Source organism: Salarias fasciatus, chromosome 22, assembly GCF_902148845.1.
Source record: "Salarias fasciatus chromosome 22, fSalaFa1.1, whole genome shotgun sequence".
Taxonomy (NCBI): domain Eukaryota; kingdom Metazoa; phylum Chordata; class Actinopteri; order Blenniiformes; family Blenniidae; genus Salarias; species Salarias fasciatus.
The window spans coordinates 30,159,401-30,177,127 of record NC_043765.1 but is presented as its reverse complement, the minus strand read 5'-3'; the positions used below and the strand labels follow the sequence as shown (position 1 = coordinate 30,177,127).

Below are 17,727 nucleotides of genomic sequence, written 5' to 3'. Positions count from 1 at the left end.
CTCTCTCCCTCCTCCTCCTCATCATCCTCCTCCTCTCCTCATCATCATCCTCCTCCTCTCCTCCTCATCATCCTCCTCCTCTCCTCCTCATCATCCTCCTCCTCATCATCATCCTCCTGCTCCCCCCTCATCATCCTCCTCCTCTCCCTCCTCCTCCTCATCATCATCCTCCTCCTCTCCTTCCTCATCATCCTCCTCCTCTCCTCCCTCATCAGCCTCCTCTCCTCTCCTCCTCCTCTGCCTCCTCCTCATCATCCTGCTCCTCCTCTCCTCCTCCTCCTCATCCTCTATCTCCTCCTCATCATCGTCATCATCATCCTCCTCCTGCTCCCCCTCATCATCCTCCTCCTCTCCTCCTCCTCCTCATCATCATCCTCCTCCTCTCCTCCTCATCATCATCCTCCTCCTGCTCCCCCTCATCCTCCTCCTCTCCTCCTCCTCCTCATCATCCTCTCCTCCTCCTCCTCCTCATCCTCTATCTCCTCCTCATCATCGTCCATCTTCATCCTCCTCTCGTCCATCATCATCCTCCTCATCCTCTATCTCCTCCTCCTCATCATCATCTGCATCCTCCTCCTCCTCCGTCTCTCGGGTCACTGGACGTTTCTTCTTCGCGACCTTCTTCCGGGACAACTTGTTGCACTGCCGCCGAGGGGGAGCTGCCGGACGAGCCACCAGCTCCCCTCCGTCCTCCCGCCGCTCCGTACCGGTCCAGCTGCACCCTGTCCGATCCGATCCCCGGTGCCGTACGGGCTCCTGCGTGGAAACCACCAGAGCCCAACCCGCCGCTCCTCTTCCTCCTCCTCCCCCTCCTCCTCCTCCGTAGCCGGGAGCAACACAGGACCGACGACGTCCCGTTGCTCCAGTCCCGCCAACCCGGCTGGAAGCGGCTCGGACGGCAGGCTGGTCCCCAGCAGAGGCTGTGTCCAGCGGACAGCGGGAGCTTCCCGGACCGGCCCGAGCGCCCACCTGTCTCCAGGTAACCGTCATGAAGTTTGCTCCAATTGCGCGCAGCATCTTTCCAGTAGCTCGGCGCTAGGCTACGGCTGCCCGTGTAGCCATCGTCACACCGAACTAGCATGGAAAAAATGTCAGTTATACGTTCTCGATAGTCGGTTGAAATGATCTATGTTTCCTGGCACGCCAACGTGTGATTTACCGAAAGATGAAATGCTCACTTTATATTCGGCGTTCGTGTATTTATCTGTTGATGACTGGACACGTGAGAAAATCTCACCTTTTAATCATTTTCCCCGTCGCTCGTCACCGAACGCCATGTTGTGTTTTGGTGAGTCAAGCTAATGGGAAGAGCAGCGCGCAGTAGCTCAGAAAACAAGCTTTGAACGTCAGTGTTTGCTGTGATAAAAATGTGTCCCAGCCGAATTGTAAATCAAATGGGATTGGCAAGGACAATACGATCCGAATTCCTTAAAGCCTTTTTAATTTTGACACTTTGGCCGACAACATGGAATTGATGTTTTCCTCCAGCGAGGCTGGATTTAGCGGCCAGCCCCGTCTTTAGCGACCACCTAGCTGCCTGGATGCTAGGCTAGCTCGTTAGCTTCCTAATTGGGTCAGAAAGCATCTGTGACCCGACGCTAAAACGGGGAGAGGATACAGTAGAAGATGTAATTATAATCGCGTCCTAGTTGCCATCATGGCAGCAGCCCGGATTTCACACGTCTAACAGTTTGAGCAGGAGCTACGACAGCGCTGAGTGATGGGCTAATGCGCTGATGAGGAGGTAAACATGTTATGGATAGTGATGATGATGATGATGATGAAGTAAACATGTAATGGATGATGATGATGGTGATGATGATGGTGATGATAAAGGAAACTTGCTATGGATGGTGATGATGATCATGATGATGATGATTAAGTAAACGTAATGGATGATGATGATGATGATGATGATGATAAAGTAAACTTGCTATGGATGGTGATGATGAGGATGATGAGGAGAAGTAAACATGCCCTGGATGATGATGATGATGATGATGAAGTAAGGTGGTAATAATGTTAGTGGTGATGCTTGTTATGCTGGTGATGTTTATGGCTGATGTTAGTTATGGTGGTGATGTTAGTTATGGTGGTGATGTTAGTTATGGCGGTGATGTTAGTTATGGTTGGATGTTAGTTATGGTGGTGATGTTAGTTATGGCGGTGATGTTATTTGGCGGTGATGCTATTATGGTGGTGATGTTAGTTATGGCGGTGATGCTAGTTATGCTGGTGATGTTAGTCATGCTGGTGCTAGTTATGGTGGTGATTTAGTTATGGTGGTGATGCTAGTTATGGTGGTGATTTAGTTTGGCGGTGATGCTAGTTATGGTGGTGATGTTAGTCATGCTGGTTATGTTAGTTATGGCGGTGATGCTAGTTATGGTGGTGATGCTAGTTATGCTGGTGAGTTAGTTATGCTGGTGATGCTAGTTATGCTGGTGATGTTAGTTATGCTGGTGATGTTAGTTATGCTGGTTATGTTAGTTATGGCGGTGATGCTAGTTATGGTGGTGATGCTAGTTATGTGGTGATGTTAGTTATGGCGGTGATGCTAGTTATGGTGGTGATTTAGTCATGCTGGTTATGTTAGTTATGGCGGATGCTAGTTATGGTGGTGATGCTAGTTATGCTGGTGATGTTAGTTATGCTGGTGATGCTAGTTATGCTGGTGATGCTAGTTATGCTGGTGATGTTAGTTATGCTGGTTATGTAGTTATGGCGGTGATGTTAGTCGGGTGTAACGTACCTTGGTCCTGAGCACGGTCGGCTCGATACGGTACGGGAACAAAATGCAGAACCTCCATGTTTGTAAACAACAAGTTACTGTAACAGCGTACTGTTTAATGCAAACAGGATGAGATAAATGTGCTGCTTGGTAATAAGTCAAATGAATTCTCCGTGCACCCCCTGCGCACGTGCCTTGTCTGCTGCTACATCTGGCTCAGCGTGCGCTCCATGCTGATCCTCCAGAAGCTTTCTGGCTCCAGACTGTTCCTCTGCTCCTTTATTCCAGATTATTTATAGTAAATGAAGCTCATACATTGTCAGTCTGTTATCATTTCATCAGAGTAGATTTAGACTTTTTTTCTGTTTCTGAATTGTGGGCGGCGCCTGAGTGATTAGATACTTTGACTTGTGTGGGCAGACCTCCTCCTCCCTCCTGACAGAGTCTCTGTCTCCGTCCTCCAGTGTCTCTAGGTTGTTCACGATGGCAAAGCCAGAGGCAGACAGCTAGACGAAGCAGACGGCGCAGCCGTGGGCGTGTTATAAGTCTGCCTCCAAGTCGGACAACCCTATGTTCTCCATGTTGGTGTTTCTCATGACTCCACTGTGGGGGTGTTTACAGGCCGTCGTCCGGGTGGCAATGCCCCCCCCCGTGCCTCCTTGCCCCCCCTGGCTGTCAGAGGGGTAATTTTTTTTTCTTATTAAAAACAAAAGAATTCATAATTTCTTTTGTGTGTCACATTGTGTTAATTCATATTCAGTTAACTGAAATGAATACAATTTTAAAAAACAAAATAATTTTAAGTTACGTTTTGGCTTCTGTCATGTGAAGCGTGCCTGCTGCTGCAAGTGCAACCAGGCATCAAGGGGGGCAGACTGCCTCGCCCCCTCAGTCCAAAAAATTAATAAATAATTTTCAGTCTATTTTGTGCTTAAAAAACAACAGCAACTCCACTGGCTTGATCAAATCAATATGAAGTGTTGCGCTATTCAAAATTAAAAAAAAAAAAAAGTGGAGACTCCAGCTCTACTAAAGGTGAGGGCTGGTTATTTTATCATTTGTTTTATTACCATTTGTGCTTTTTACCAATGTGATTAATGATCATATGTTGTTGGACACAGTAGAACAGGCCTCTGATCTGTGGATTCTGTCTTTGTGTTGCTCCGTTACTTTTTCGCCGCCGCTGCCCCCCCCCCCCCCCCCCCCCCCCCTTTGTAGCCGCCGCTGCCCCCCCCCCCCCCCCCTCTACACTGGGCTGGAGCCGGGACTGGGTGTTTATTTATGCAAATAAAGCGCGTTGTCATCAAACTGATGACGAGTGGGCTGGGGTCCAATCCCCTGCCTGGATGAAACAGAGCGGTGGGCCAGGTAGCGCGGTGAGTTGCTCTCGAGCAGCTCACGCGGCTACCTCTGTGACCGATCTCGTTTGGGTCTCGCGAGTTTTCGATGCCCTACGTAGGTCCTACGTATCATGACGCCGGGCCACATCTGGGCGGGGCGGCTCAAAAGTCTTAAAGGTCTGCCTCTGGCTTTCTCACGTCGAACGCACCTTCTCTCTCTGGATGTCTTTGTAGCGGAGCTACAGCCTGACGGCTTCACACAGTCACTTGTCAAAGTTAGCGTCCGTCATGGCTTGTTTGCTGTGGCGATTAATCGCGATTAACTCCAGGATTGGGGTCCAATTAATCGCGATTAAGAAATGTAATCTTTGCCCAGCTCTAATTAGAAATGAAAAAGAAAAACATATTATGACTCAAATTCCTTATTTGGAGTTTTTGTATGACGGCGACAATGACCGACGCAACCCCCCAAGGGGCCGATCCTAGGGGAAACACTGTACTGTTCACCCCTAGATGTGATGTGGAGTCAGCTGCTGGTGGTGGTGTTGTTGTGTGACATTCAATGAACCGTTCGTTTGAACGGCTCTTTTAAGTGAATGACCGAGTTTCAGTTTTCCGTGGCTCGCTCCAGTCACCTGAACGCAGCAGCTAGCTAGTGGAGGAGAAGTGTCTCGAAACCGGAGAGGAGCCGGTGTTTTGGAAGAACTAGTTTCCTTGTTAACTGGTAACTGGGTTTCTTTCACGTCCCTTGTTGCTGATAGATGTTAAAAAGCTGTCAGACCTTTAATGAGTCTGATTTCAACATCCGCTGCCAGCAGCAGCAGCAGGAAGTGCTGAAGGAAGTCAGTCACCAGGTAACAAGGAAACCAGATAATTTAAAACACCGTATTGACCGCTTTATCACACGTTTCAGCAATGGAACCACACACCACACACACACACACACACACACACACACACACACACTCCATAAAATGCTCAGTTAAAGGACACGTAGCAGCATTTTGAAGCTCTTTTCTGGGGACAACGTGCGAGGTAAGCCACAGTGTAATGTGTATCAGAAAACATGTCTTAAATCTGTGTCATTAAACAAATTAAAGCACCAGATAACAACTCATAACTGACAGTAACCCTGTCAGTTGTCAGAAAGTAACGGATTGACTCTACACTAATGAGGCTGATGTCTCTGATAGAGTCACGTGACGTTCGTCAGGGAGCCAGGCTCTTGAACGGCTCTTTCAAATGAACGGCTCCTCAGGAGACGGCTCCCCTCAAAGAGCCAGAATTCCCAGCTCGAGTGTTGTGGAGTCAGCTGGTGGCTGTGTGGTGACACCGGGCATAGCTGCCCCCCAGACACGAGCAGGCTCTCAGTGTCTCCAGGGTCTCTGTCCCTGGACTCTGCTGGTAGCAGTGATGCTGTTTGAGTGTGTGCCAGGCCTCTGCCTCTGGAACATCAACTCCACCTTTAGCTCCAACGCAGCACTGTCACACATGTGGCCCCTGGACATAGATCTCACCCCTTCTCTGGGGATCAGAGATCCTGAACTGCTTTCTTCCCTCGTCTTTATGAATTCATACAGTTTCAGGCCTGGAGCCCCTTTCAGTTTTTCACATTATCGAACGCTAAGAGGAGGATATCTACAGGACATGCTCACCTGCGGTCCACTTCCTGTTCACCTGCGGTCCACTTCCTGTTCAGCTGTGGTCCACTTCCTGTTCAGCTGTGGTCCACTTCCTGTTCAGCTGTGGTCTACTTCCTATTCAGCTGTGGTTCACTTCCTGTTCAGCTGTGGTTCACTTCCTGGTCGCTCTGGAGGTCTGGAGGTCTGGAGGTGTGGAGGTCTGGAGGTGTGGAGGTCTGGAGGTGTGGAGGTGTGGAGGTCTGGAGGTCTGGAGGTCTGGAGGTGTGGAGGTCTGGAGGTCTGGAGGTCTGGAGGTCTGGAGGTCTGGAGGTCTGGAGGTCTGGAGGTGTGGAGGTCTGGAGCTCTGGAGCTCTGGAGGTCTGTGTGGAGGTCTGGAGGTCTGTGTAGAGGTCTGGAGCTCTGGAGGTCTGTGTAGAGGTCTGGAGGTCTGTGTAGAGGTCTGGAGGTCTGTGTAGAGGTCTGGAGCTCTGGAGGTCTGTGTAGAGCTCTGGAGGTCTTGTAGAGGTCTGGAGCTCTGGAGGTCTGGAGGTCTGTGTAGAGGTCTGGAGGTCTGGAGCTCTGGAGGTCTGTGTGGCTCTGGAGGTCTGTGTAGAGGTCTGGAGCTCTGGAGGTCTGGAGGTCTGTGTAGAGGTCTGGAGGTCTGGAGCTCTGGAGGTCTGTGTGGAGGTCTGGAGGTCTGTGTAGAGTCTGGAGGTCTGGAGCTCTGGAGGTCTGTGTGAGGTCTGGAGGTCTGTGTAGAGGTCTGGAGGTCTGTGTAGAGGTCTGGAGGTCTGGAGCTCTGGAGGTCTGTGTAGAGGTCTGGAGGTCTGGAGCTCTGCAGGTCTGTGTAGAGGTCTGGAGCTCTGGAGGTCTGTGTGGAGGTCTGGAGGTCTGTGTAGAGGTCTGGAGCTCTGGAGCTCTGGAGGTCTGTGTAGAGGTCTGGAGCTCTGGAGGTCTGGAGGTCTGTGTAGAGGTCTGGAGGTCTGGAGCTCTGGAGGTCTGTGTGGAGGTCTGGAGGTCTGTGTAGAGGTCTGGAGGTCTGGAGGTCTGGAGTCTTTCTGGTGCAGAAGCAGAGCTGAGGCCACATGGGAGCAGGAACATTGACCGTGGACTCAGGGTCTCGGGCCTGGGCAGAGTGAAACCAGCATTTATTTATCCTCCTGGATCCAGCTCAGGGGTGCCAAACAGTGGTCTGTGGACCAGGCGGGCCCGCCGGACCTGTGGGATGATGGTATGAAGGAAGCCAACCTGGTTTACAGTCCGGCGGCGTCCCATCAGCCAGCATGTCTGAAGATCCCCTCTGACCAGACTGTCTCAAGACGTTCTGCCTGATCAGTGGTCCAGACTAGCAGGTCCTGTACCGGGTCACCGCTGCAGCTCCCTGAGCTCGACCCTTGACCCTCCAGAGCTCCCCAGAGCACCAGAACGTGACCACTGTCCCCAGGGTCCCAGTGAGGGCGGTCTGATGGTGGTCTCTGGTGTTTCAGCTGCAGCAGGCGCCCAGCGGGGGCCATCAGAGAGCATCGGCACCGGGGCCGTCACCGGGGTCGACTGCAGCGCCGCAACGACCCCACGACCCTCATGACCCTGACCCGTCCTGGATGAGCCATACATCCACACAGGTGAGCGCACACACACACACACACACACACACACACACCGGTGAGTGTTGCATGATGCGCTCCATCAGCTACGTCAGCAGCCGGGCCAAAGAGAGGAGCCATTGGCCGCCGTCTGGAGCTCCTGTTAATGACAGCATGAAGGCTGAGAGGCTGGACTGTCCTCTGAACACCTGCCGGAGCAGGAGGAGGCAACCTGAGCAGCAACCTTAGCAGCAACTTCACCAGCAACCTGAGCAGCAACCTGAGCAGCAACCTGAGCAGCAACCTGAGCAGCAACCTGAGCAGCAACTTCACACAACCTGAGCAGCAACCTGAGCAGCAACCTGAGCAGCAACCTGAGCAGCAACCTGAGCATCAGCTCCACCAGAGACGTGTGGAGCGGGGTTGGCGGTGTTTCAGGGCTCACACAGCATCGTGCTCCAGAGTGGAGGAACCACCTCCGGCTCCCTGCAGAGCTCGGCCAGCAACTCAGCACCCTGAGGCTCCCCGAGGGGGCGCTGAGTACCAGCAAGTCCAGCCGGAGCCTCAGGGACCACTGTGAGCAGGGACCAGCAACCGGGTCCCAACACCGGGTCCCCAACCTGCACGACACCAGGTCCCCAACAACCTGCCCAACAACCGACCCAACACCTCCAGTCCCCCGTCACCCGGACTGCCGGGGTCTGGGAGCTGAGTGGGACTGTGGCGCTCCTGCAGACTCCTGGGTGAAGCGGGGACAGAACCACGGTGACCCGGACCCCAGCGCTCGGCATCGTGGGGCAGCGGCTCCCTGGATTCATGGCTTCCCTGTGAGCGTGGTCCAAACTGACCGGGTCTCCTGGGACCAGGTTTCCCCGAGGTCCGGCTGACCAGCCGTGGAGCGCAGCCCTCGGCCTCGCTGCCTCTGCCTGGCTGAAGGGCACATCGGCCGTGTGGTCACCTGACCCACAGCCACGGTGGATTTCTCCCAAGAGCGCTGCTGCTCGGAGGTCGCTCCATCCTCAGGGGTTAAAGTTCACCTCGCTGCAGTGGGATGAACACACAGCACACACAGCAACACACAGACACCAGCAATACACAGCACGCAACACACAGCAACATACAGCACAGCACACACAGCAACACACAGCACAGCAACACACAGCACGCACACACAGCAACATACAGCACAGCAACACACGCAACACACAGCACGCACACACACACGCAACACACAGCAACACACAGCACAGCAACACACAGCACGCAACCACAGCAACATACACACAGCACACACAGCACACACAGCACAGCAACACACAGCAACACAACACACAGCAACACACAGGAATGCACACAACAACAGCAACACAACACACAGCAACACCAGCAACACACAGCACAGCATTCCTTCACAACTTCTTTATTAATAGGGCTGAAGTGAAGCAAACACATGGAACAGCCAGAGGACGGATGGATGGGTGGATGGATGGAGGATGGTGGATGGATGGATGGATGGTGGGTGGATGGATGGTGGTGGATGGATGGTTGGTGGTGTGTGGATGATGGGTGGATGGATGGATGGTGGTTGTGGGTGGGTGGATGGTTGGTGGTGGATGGGTGGATGGATGGATGGATGGTTGGGTGGATGGATGGATGGGTGGTGGGTGGATGGATGGATGGATGGATGGATGGTTGGGATGGATGGGTGGATGGATGAATGGATTGTTGGATGGATGTGGATGGGTGGATGTGGATGGATGGATGGGGATGGATGGATGGATGGTGGGTGGGTGGGTGGATGGTTGTGGTGGGTGGATGGGTGGATGGATGGATGGATGGTTGGGTGGATGGATGGATGGGTGGGTGGTGGATGATGGGTGGATGGATGGATGGGTGGATGGATGAATGGATGGTTGGTGGATGGATGGGATGGATGGATGGATGGATGGGTGGTGGGTGGATGGATGGATGGTTGGGTGGGTGGATGGATGGTTGGGTGGGTGGATGGATGGTTGGGTGGATGGATGGATGGATGGATGGGTGGATGGTTGGGTGGATGGATGGGTGGATGGATGGATGGTTGGGTGGATGGATGATGGTGGGTGGATGGGATGGATGGTTGGGTGGATGGATGGGTGGATGGATGGATGGATGGTTGGGGGTGGCGGATGGATGGATGGTTGGGGTGGGTGCTGGGTGGATGGATGGTTGGGTGGATGGATGGTGTGGATGGATGGATGTGGGTGAACGGGTGGATGGATGGATGGATGACCTGTCCAGTGCTCTGGATCTGCCCTCTGGTGCCATCTAGTGGACATGCCGCTGCTCTGCCGCCATGCTGTCACTCCTTCCTCCTGTGTGGCACATTTGAAGGTTTTTACTGCTTGCTTCCTTTAGGTACTCATGCTTTTTGTGTGTGTGTGTGTGTGTTGTTATGTATGCATGTGTGTGCGTGTGTGTGTGTGTGCGTCCAGGAGATTTCAAAGCTCCATCATCAGAACCAGAGCAGCCAACAGGGAGGACGACCCAGACCGGGAGCACCTGTCCCCCCATCAGTCGTCCTCCACCGCCACTCTTCCACTGCAGTCAGCCCCGCAGAGGTACCCCCCCCCCCCCCCTCCACGCTCCACCCCCCACTCCTCACCCTCCACCCTGGTCCTCCACCCGCTGGAAACCAGCCCCTCGTAAAGTGTGGTGTGTGGCCCTCTGGTGGTCTGCCCAGGAATTACAGGTGGTGTGTGAGTGTGGTTTGGCTCGTTTCTTGAAACAGAAACTGCATTTTCAAAACTCTAAGATCATTTGGTGAAGCAGCTCAGCACCACGGTTCTCCTGCTGAAGCTCTTCTTTCCAGAACGGTTCTCTCAGGTTCCACAGCTGCGTTTGTTTTTCATAAAAACAGTCATCCTCCAGAACGTGAAGATCCTTCTGAGCAGCTTCGGCTCGTTTCTCCAGACAGACCAGACGTTCTCACACTCCTGGTTCTCTTGTTAACAACAACCTGGACGGTTCAGCAGAACCTCACGGTTCTCCTGTCAGAGATCATCTCTTCAGAACAGTTCAGTCAGCAGGAAAAACTCCTGTCCTCAGACTGCTTCGTCTGTTTGGCATCATGTGTCTGACAGTCAGAGTGTTCAGATGTTCTGTCTTTGAGGCAGAGGACACTGAATATTCCTCATGTCCATCTCAGTCTGTCCAGTCCTTCAGTCACTGGTTCCTGTGACAGTTTTTATTTTTTCCCCCGGTCATTCATAGACGCTTAACAGACATTTGTACAATTAACAAAAGTATATTTCAACATAGTTAACACCAGACTTGATGCTTTAAAGAAAAAACATGTCAAAAGCTTCATCCTCACTGAAAGTTCCGAATGGAACGTGGAGTGTGAACACTTCATTTCATGCTATCTGACGTCAGCTGCGTATTTGCGCGCTGTCGTCCTCCGTCGGCTGTTCGGGGAGAGCTGGTATCTCATTAACGCCAGGATGACAATCTGAACAGTCAGTGAAGGTGGAGTGTTGGACTCTTCATTTGAAAATCATCGGCTGTCTTCTGCACGTGAAACACAAGAGGAACGGCGTCTCCACAGCGAGCCCCGGGGCTGCTGACGGCCAAGAGCTCCTCCTGGAGCTGAGGCTGTGTACAACATTCTGAGGCGTGGAGCCAGTCTGACTGTTGTTTTCTGGTGGAGCCAGGCTGACTGTTGTTTTCTCGGTGTGGAGCCGGTCTGACTGTTGTTTTCTCGGTGTGGAGCCAGTCTGACTGTTGTTTTCTCAGTGTGGAGTCAGTCTGACTGTTGTTTCTCGGTGTGGAGTCAGTCTGACTGTTGTTTCCCGGTGTGGAGTCAGTCTGACTGTTGTTTTCTCAGTGTGGAGTCAGTCTGACTGTTGTTTTCTCGGTGTGGAGCCAGTCTGACTGTTGTTTTCTCGTGTGTGCCAGTCTGACCTTTGTTTTCTCGGTATGGAGCCGGTCTGACTGTTGTTTTCTCGGTATGGAGCCGGTCTGACTGTTGTTTTCTCGGTATGGAGCCGGTCTGACTTTGTTTTCTCGTGTGGAGCCGGTCTGACTGTTGTTTTCTCGGTGGAGCCAGTCTGACTGTTGTTTTCCTCGGTGTGGAGCCGTCTGACTGTTGTTTTCTCGGTGTGGAGCCAGTCTGACTGTTGTTTTCTCAGTTGGAGTCAGTCTGACTGTTGTTTTCTCGGTTGGAGTCAGTCTGACTGTTGTTTCCTCTGGTGGGAGTCAGTCTGACTGTTGTTTTCTCAGTGTGGAGTCAGTCTGACTGTTGTTTTCTCCTCGGTGTGGAGCCAGTCTGTTGTTTTCTCGGTGTGGAGCCAGTCTGACCTTTGTTTTCTCGGTATGGAGCCGGTCTGACTGTTGTTTTCTCGGTATGGAGCCGGTCTGACTGTTGTTTTCCTCGGTATGGAGCCGGTCTGACTGTTGTTTTCCTCGGTGTGGAGCCGGTCTGACTGTTGTTTTCTCGGTGTGGAGCCAGTCTGACTGTTGTTTTCCTCTCGGTGTGGAGCCAGTCTGACTGTTGTTTTCCCTCGGTGTGGAGCCAGTCTGACTGTTGTTTTCCTCGGTATGGAGCCGGTCTGACTGTTGTTTTCCCTCGGTGTGGAGCCGGTCTGACTGTTGTTTTCTCCTCGGTGTGGAGCCGGTCTGACTGTTGTTTTCTCGGTGTGGAGCCGGTCTGACTGTTTTTTTCCTCGTGTGGAGTCGGTCTGACTGTTGTTTTCCCTCGTGTGGAGCCGGTCTGACTGTTGTTTTCTCGTGTGGAGCCGGTCTGACTGTTGTTTTCCTCGTGTGGAGCCGGTCTGACTGTTGTTTTCTCCGGTGTGGAGCCGGTCTGACTGTTGTTTTCTCGGTTGGAGTCGGTCTGACTGTTTGTTTTCTCGGAGTGACGTTGACATGTCCTCGCAGCATGTCCTGTCGAAGTCGTCCCAGATGCCGCTGTCCAACATCACGTGCCCAACCGTCCATCTCCAGGGTGCCCAGCAGCATGGAGGGCATCAACCACGAGCTGGATAAGGTCTTCATCAGAGACACGGCGAGAAGGAGGAGCTGAAGGTGAGCCCTCCCCCCCGTCCCCTCCGTCCTCCTGTCCCCCCCTCCCCCTCTGTCCTCCTGTCCCCCCATCCCCCCGTCCCCCTCTGTCCTCCTGTCCCCCCCCCGTCCCTCTGTCCTCCTGTCCTCCCGTCCCCTCCCTCCTTCCCCCCGTCCCCTCTGTCCTTCTGTCCCCCGTCCCCTCCGTCCTCCTGTCCCCCCGTCCCCTCTGTCTTCTGTCCCCCCGTCCCCTCCTGTCCTCCTGTCCCCCCGTCCCTTCTGTCCTCCCGTCCCCCCGTCCCCTCCGTCCTCCTGTCCCCCCATCCCCTCCTCCTCTGTCCCCCTGTCCCCTCCGTCCTCCTGTCCCCCCATCCCCCCATCCCCTCCGTCCTCCTGCCCCCCGCCCCTCCATCCTCCTGTCCCCCGTCCCCCTCTGCTCTGTCCTCCTGTCCCCCCGTCCCCCCCGTCCCTTCTGTCCTCCTGTCCCCCCTCCTCCTGTCCCCCCATCCCCTCCGTCCTCCTGTCCCCCCATCCCCCCGTCCCCTCTGTCCTCCTGTCCCCCCCGTCCCCTCCGTCCCCCCCGTCCCCCCGGCCGGCTGCAGCTCTACTCTGCCTCTCCCTCACAGTCCCTGGAGGTGCCGGACGGCCGCCGGGCGCCCTTCCCCCCCAGCAGCGCGGCGGGACCCCCGGACCCCTCGGCCCCCGACGCTCCAGCAGCTGCTCCAGCCTGTCGCCCTGCCCCTCGCCCGCCTGCCCCCCCTCGCACGACGCAGCCCCTACTCCACCGTGGAGCTGCTGTACGACCGCGCAAAGTCAGCCAGAGGTCACACACCGGAAGCACACTGCTCTCTATTCAGGAGTGTGGACTGAAGCAGGACAGCAGGGGGTGGAGTCTTCAGGACAGTGGAGGAGCTCAGCAGGGGTGGAGTCTTCAGGGCAGGTGGAGGAGGAGCTCAGCAGGGGTGAGTCTTCAGGACAGGTGGAGAGGAGCTCAGCAGGGGTGGAGTCTTCAGGACAGGGGTGGAGAGGAGCTCAGCAGGTGTGGATCTTCAGGACAGGTGGAGGAGCTCAGCAGGGGGTGGATCTTCAGGACAGTGGAGGAGGAGCTCAGCGGGGTGGAGTCTTCAGGACAGGTGGAGGAGGAGCTCAGCAGGGGGTGGAGTCTTCAGGACAGGTGGAGGAGGAGCTCAGCAGGGGGTGGAGTCTTCAGGACAGGTGGAGGAGGACTCAGCAGGGGTGGAGTCTTCAGGACAGGTGGAGGAGGAGCTCAGCAGGGGGTGGAGTCTTCAGGATGGTGTAGAGTAGAGAGCCAGACCCTCACAGAGCCAGCAGGGCCGTCAGCAGAACACTGGGTGGAGGCGTGGTGAGGTGGAGGAACAGATGCAGTGTTCAGTCCAGTATGTGGTGTGTGCGTGTGTGTTGTGGTTTGTGTGTGTGTGTGTGTGTGTGTGTGTGGCCCGCCCCTCCGTCTCCTCAGACGGTGGTGGTGGAGCTGCAGAGCTCATGTCCAGGATCCTGGTGGAACCCAGATCAGCTCTGCTGTGATGGTTGGATCCAGGACAGTGTGAGGGCGGGGTGAGGGCGCCCCCTGCTGGGGGTCCAGCAGACCACAGCAGACCCCAGCAGTGTCTCTGTGTTCACAGACAGTGGAAGCAGCTCTCCACTGCCCAAGTTCGCATCGTCCCCCCAAACCCAACAACAGCTACATGTTCAAAGCGCGAGCCGCCGGAGGGCTGCGAGAAGGTCCGGGCCTTCGAGGAGATGAGGTAGGTCCTGATGGAACCAGAACCCCCCAGCGCCGGGTCCAGACCGCGACTGTGAAAGAAAAAAGTGCTACCATTGGTGACGTCACCCGTTGTTTCTGTGATCATCCAATGAGGCTCCTCGGAGGCTGACATGTTGGAATTTTGGAGCCAGAGATGACAAAAAGACAGTGAGAGGGGCGGGGCCAGAGAGCGACAGGGGGCGGGGCTGACTGAGCCCAGACTGTGGTGTGTGACCATGTGATGTTCTGCAGTAAACTGCTTCCATTGGTTTCATATCATTTACTCCTTAACATTTACAGAGTTTATGCATTTGGCCGGAATCCCAAGCACACCGGGAACGTCCGCCGCCCCACCGTGCCGCCGCGCCGTGCCACCGCCGTGCCGCCGCCATGCCGCCGCCGGCCTGCCGTCCGCCGCGCCGTGCCGCCGCGCCGTGCCGCCGCGCCGTGCCGCCGCGCCGTGCCGCCGCGCCGTGCCGCCGCCGTGCCACCCGCGCCGTGCCCGCCGCCGTGCCGCCGCCGTGCCGCCGCCACCGTGCCGCCGCCGTGCCGCCGCGCCGTGCCGCCGCCGTGCCGCCGCCGTGCCGCCGCCGTGCCGCCACGCCATGCCGCTGCCAGCAGGATCCTGGCTCTCCTCAGGGATTCACAGCCTGGGTTTTCAGGAGGGAAGCGCCGCCGAGCCGCCGCTCAGCGCTGACAGCAGCCGCAAGCGGCGCTCTGTCCCCAGCCAGCCAGCCCCTGCCCCCCCCCCCCCCCCCCCCCCGGCCGCCGGGCACGCCAGCGCGGAGCTCCCCTCCATCTGGTTTGTCTCCGCCCCTCCAGCCGTGGATTCCCGACCCGAGCCGTGACGCTGCGGCTCGGCTGTGGTTTAGAGAGGGACAAAGCTACTGGATCCAGAACCAAGCAAACCGACGGGAGCCAGGAGAACCAAACCCGCTGCTGCTTCAAGTTTTCTAAACTTCATGTTCAAAACACACCCCTCAAAAAATGATTTGTTTTGGTGAACACAACACATCTATTTACTGTTAATACTATATATATAATGTAGAATTACAGAAAAACAGGATAACAGAATCCTGTCTTTTTGAGTAGTTAATCCAGGAACTAGTCCTGGTTACAATGAATCAACACTAACTAAAACCAGTCAACAAACTGAGTCACTGTGGAAATAATAATTAGAGGAGAACTTCATCTTAAAGCTGGTGTCCGGGTTTCCCTTCGTTTCCAGTGTATGAATCATTTTTCACAGAGCTTCAATGTGTCAGTCTGGTTCCATACTACAATATAATATAATATGTATTTATGAGCCCCGCCTTCGTCTCATAGACCCCCATGTTATCCGAAAAAGCGCCGGTCAGCTTCAGCCAATAGATTTCGAGCTTCCGCCTTGTCAGTTGTCAGTCAGCGTGTGGAGCAGCCAAGAGCACGGCCGCTCGCCCAGCGAGGAGAGTTAGCTCTGCAGCAGATATTCCACTGTCTGCTGAACATCCACCGTAAACCTCAACATGGAGATGCTGTAGGACTGGAGGCTCTCATTTTCACCCCACAGATAATACGTGCACAATTAAAGGGGCGTGGCTTGGTCGCTCATGGAAGCAGGGAGGCGGAGCCTGAGACGTTGGATTAAAAAACCTCTCTCTTTCAAAACTCCGGACACGAGCTTTAATGTCAGACTCCTTCATGTAAACCTGCTGAAGCCGCCAGAAGGATCTGTCCAGCATTCCAGAGCAGACCTGTAAATCAAGTAGCCACGCCCCCTCATTATGAAAACTTTACCGCTCTGTAGAAAATTCAATATATTTTCAGAAGGACCACCTGATCTCTCTTCCGACGATGAAGAAACTCAGCCCATCGGTTTCACTGATGTTTCGTTTTGAATGGGAGTCTCTGGAGTCACGGTGTTTTTGGAGCCCCCTGTGGACACTGTCATGTTGACAGTTTTGGACACTTCGGGCAGTCTTCATGTTCCTGTCGCATGCGTTTTTTTTTTCATCTGTGGTCCGACCCCCGCAGACCCCCACCTCTCACTGTCTGTCCTCCAGCTCCAGGTCCTCGTCCTCGTCCTCGTCCTCCGCTCCGCTCTTCTCCTGTCCGGATAAGAACAAGGTCAACTTCATCCCGACCGGCTCCGCCTTCTGCCCCGTCAAGCTGCCGGCCGCCGCGGCCCCCCCCGACGGCCCCTCCTACGGCCCTCAGGTCTCCACCGCACCAGCACAGAGGACCCCCCGGACGAGGCCGGCCCCCACTCAGAGACTGCAGAGCCCCACACAGACGGCCCCCCCAGCAGCTAAGACCCCGAGCAGAGCCGGCCTCTGGCTGCGGACCACCACACACCGCTGCCCCCCCCCCCCTCCCAGGTCCGGGCTGACCCTCAACCAACCACCTTCTGTCTGCATGACGTAGCAGCAATGTCCCCAAATCCACCACCAAGGGTCACCCCCCCCCCCCCCCCCCCCCCCCCCCCCCACCCCCCCCCCGCCCCCGCCCACCCACCGCTCTGCTGAGTCCTGTGGGCTCCGGGGGTGCAGTTTAAACTGGTAATATATTTGATTAAATTATGTGTTTTCAACTTTCACAGTAAGAATAAGCTTCACACACACACCACACACACACACACACACACACACACACACCACACACACACACACACCACTCTATGAAAAGATGATGCTGGTTTGAAACCCCAGACTGTTTAGCATGTTGCTCACAGCAGAACAGCTGAAGTGTTCAGGTCTATGCCCCCCCCCCCAGGCAAGCCCCCCCCCCCCCCCTTGTCTCTCTTCAGGGATCTCAGTCGGTCTGCTCTCAGGTCAACGTGGAACCAACATCTGCAGGAGGGGGAGCTGTGTGTGTGTGTGTGGTGTGTTGTGTGTGTGTGTGTGTGTGTGGGTGTGTGTTGTGTGTGTGTGTGTGTGTGTTCTCGTATTCTATCCTTGTTGGGGCCAAATGTCCCCACAAGGATAGCAAAACGTGGAACGACGTTCCTTGTGGGGACCTTTTTTTCCGGTCCTAAGTAGGAGAAACAGTGTTTTCTTGACCATGTTGTTGTTACTGAAAAAAGTAAAGTGCAAAAACATTTCTTTAGGGTTAGGCTTTGTTGTGGTGTGGGTTAGGGTTAGGGTAAGGGTCAGGTTAGGGGCTAGACATGAATGGGAGTCAATGGACGTCCCCACGAGGATAGAAATACGAGACTGTGTGTGTGGTGTGTGTGTGTGTTGTGGTGTGTGTGTTGTGTGTGTGTGTGTGTGTGTGTGTGTGTGTGTGTGTGTGTGTGTGCTGCCCTCTGGGCCTCCAGCTGTTCAGTCTTCACAGTAAAAGCTTGAGGTTCGGCGGACGGCGCTCTGGAGGCGGAGCGGCTCCACCGATCAGCCAATCAGGGAGCATCACAGATCAGACCCAGAAGGCCGAGCTGAAGAAGCTCCTGGAGGGGGCGCACGTTCGATACCTGCTCAGTGAAAAGTGAGAATGATGAGCACCCTGCTAGAGACGAGCTCCACCTCCACCCGTCCCCCGTCCTGCAGAGCATCCTCCACCCCGTCCTCCAGAGCGTCCTCCACCCCGTCCTCCAGAGCGTCCTCCACCCCGTCCTCTAGAGCATCCTCCAGCCCATCCTCCACCCCGTCCTCTAGAGCGTCCTCCAGAGCGT

General features: G+C 55.0%; 1 protein-coding gene across 1 annotated transcript; it reads left to right on the top strand.

The window, feature by feature from the left end:
- Positions 1-633: 633 nt before the first annotated feature.
- Positions 634-17,040, top strand: glcci1a (glucocorticoid induced 1a; the record flags this gene model as incomplete). Its single annotated transcript, XM_030120133.1, is given in 14 exon segments — positions 634-979; positions 7,498-7,686; positions 7,769-8,019; positions 12,194-12,243; positions 12,245-12,315; positions 12,318-12,340; positions 12,943-12,982; positions 12,985-13,083; positions 13,086-13,139; positions 13,960-14,000; positions 14,002-14,028; positions 14,030-14,082; positions 16,124-16,284; positions 16,287-17,040. Coding segments are annotated over 14 exon segments (1,491 nt in total), but the record flags the coding sequence as incomplete, so codon positions are not given.
- Between the last annotated feature and the right edge of the window lie 687 nt (positions 17,041-17,727).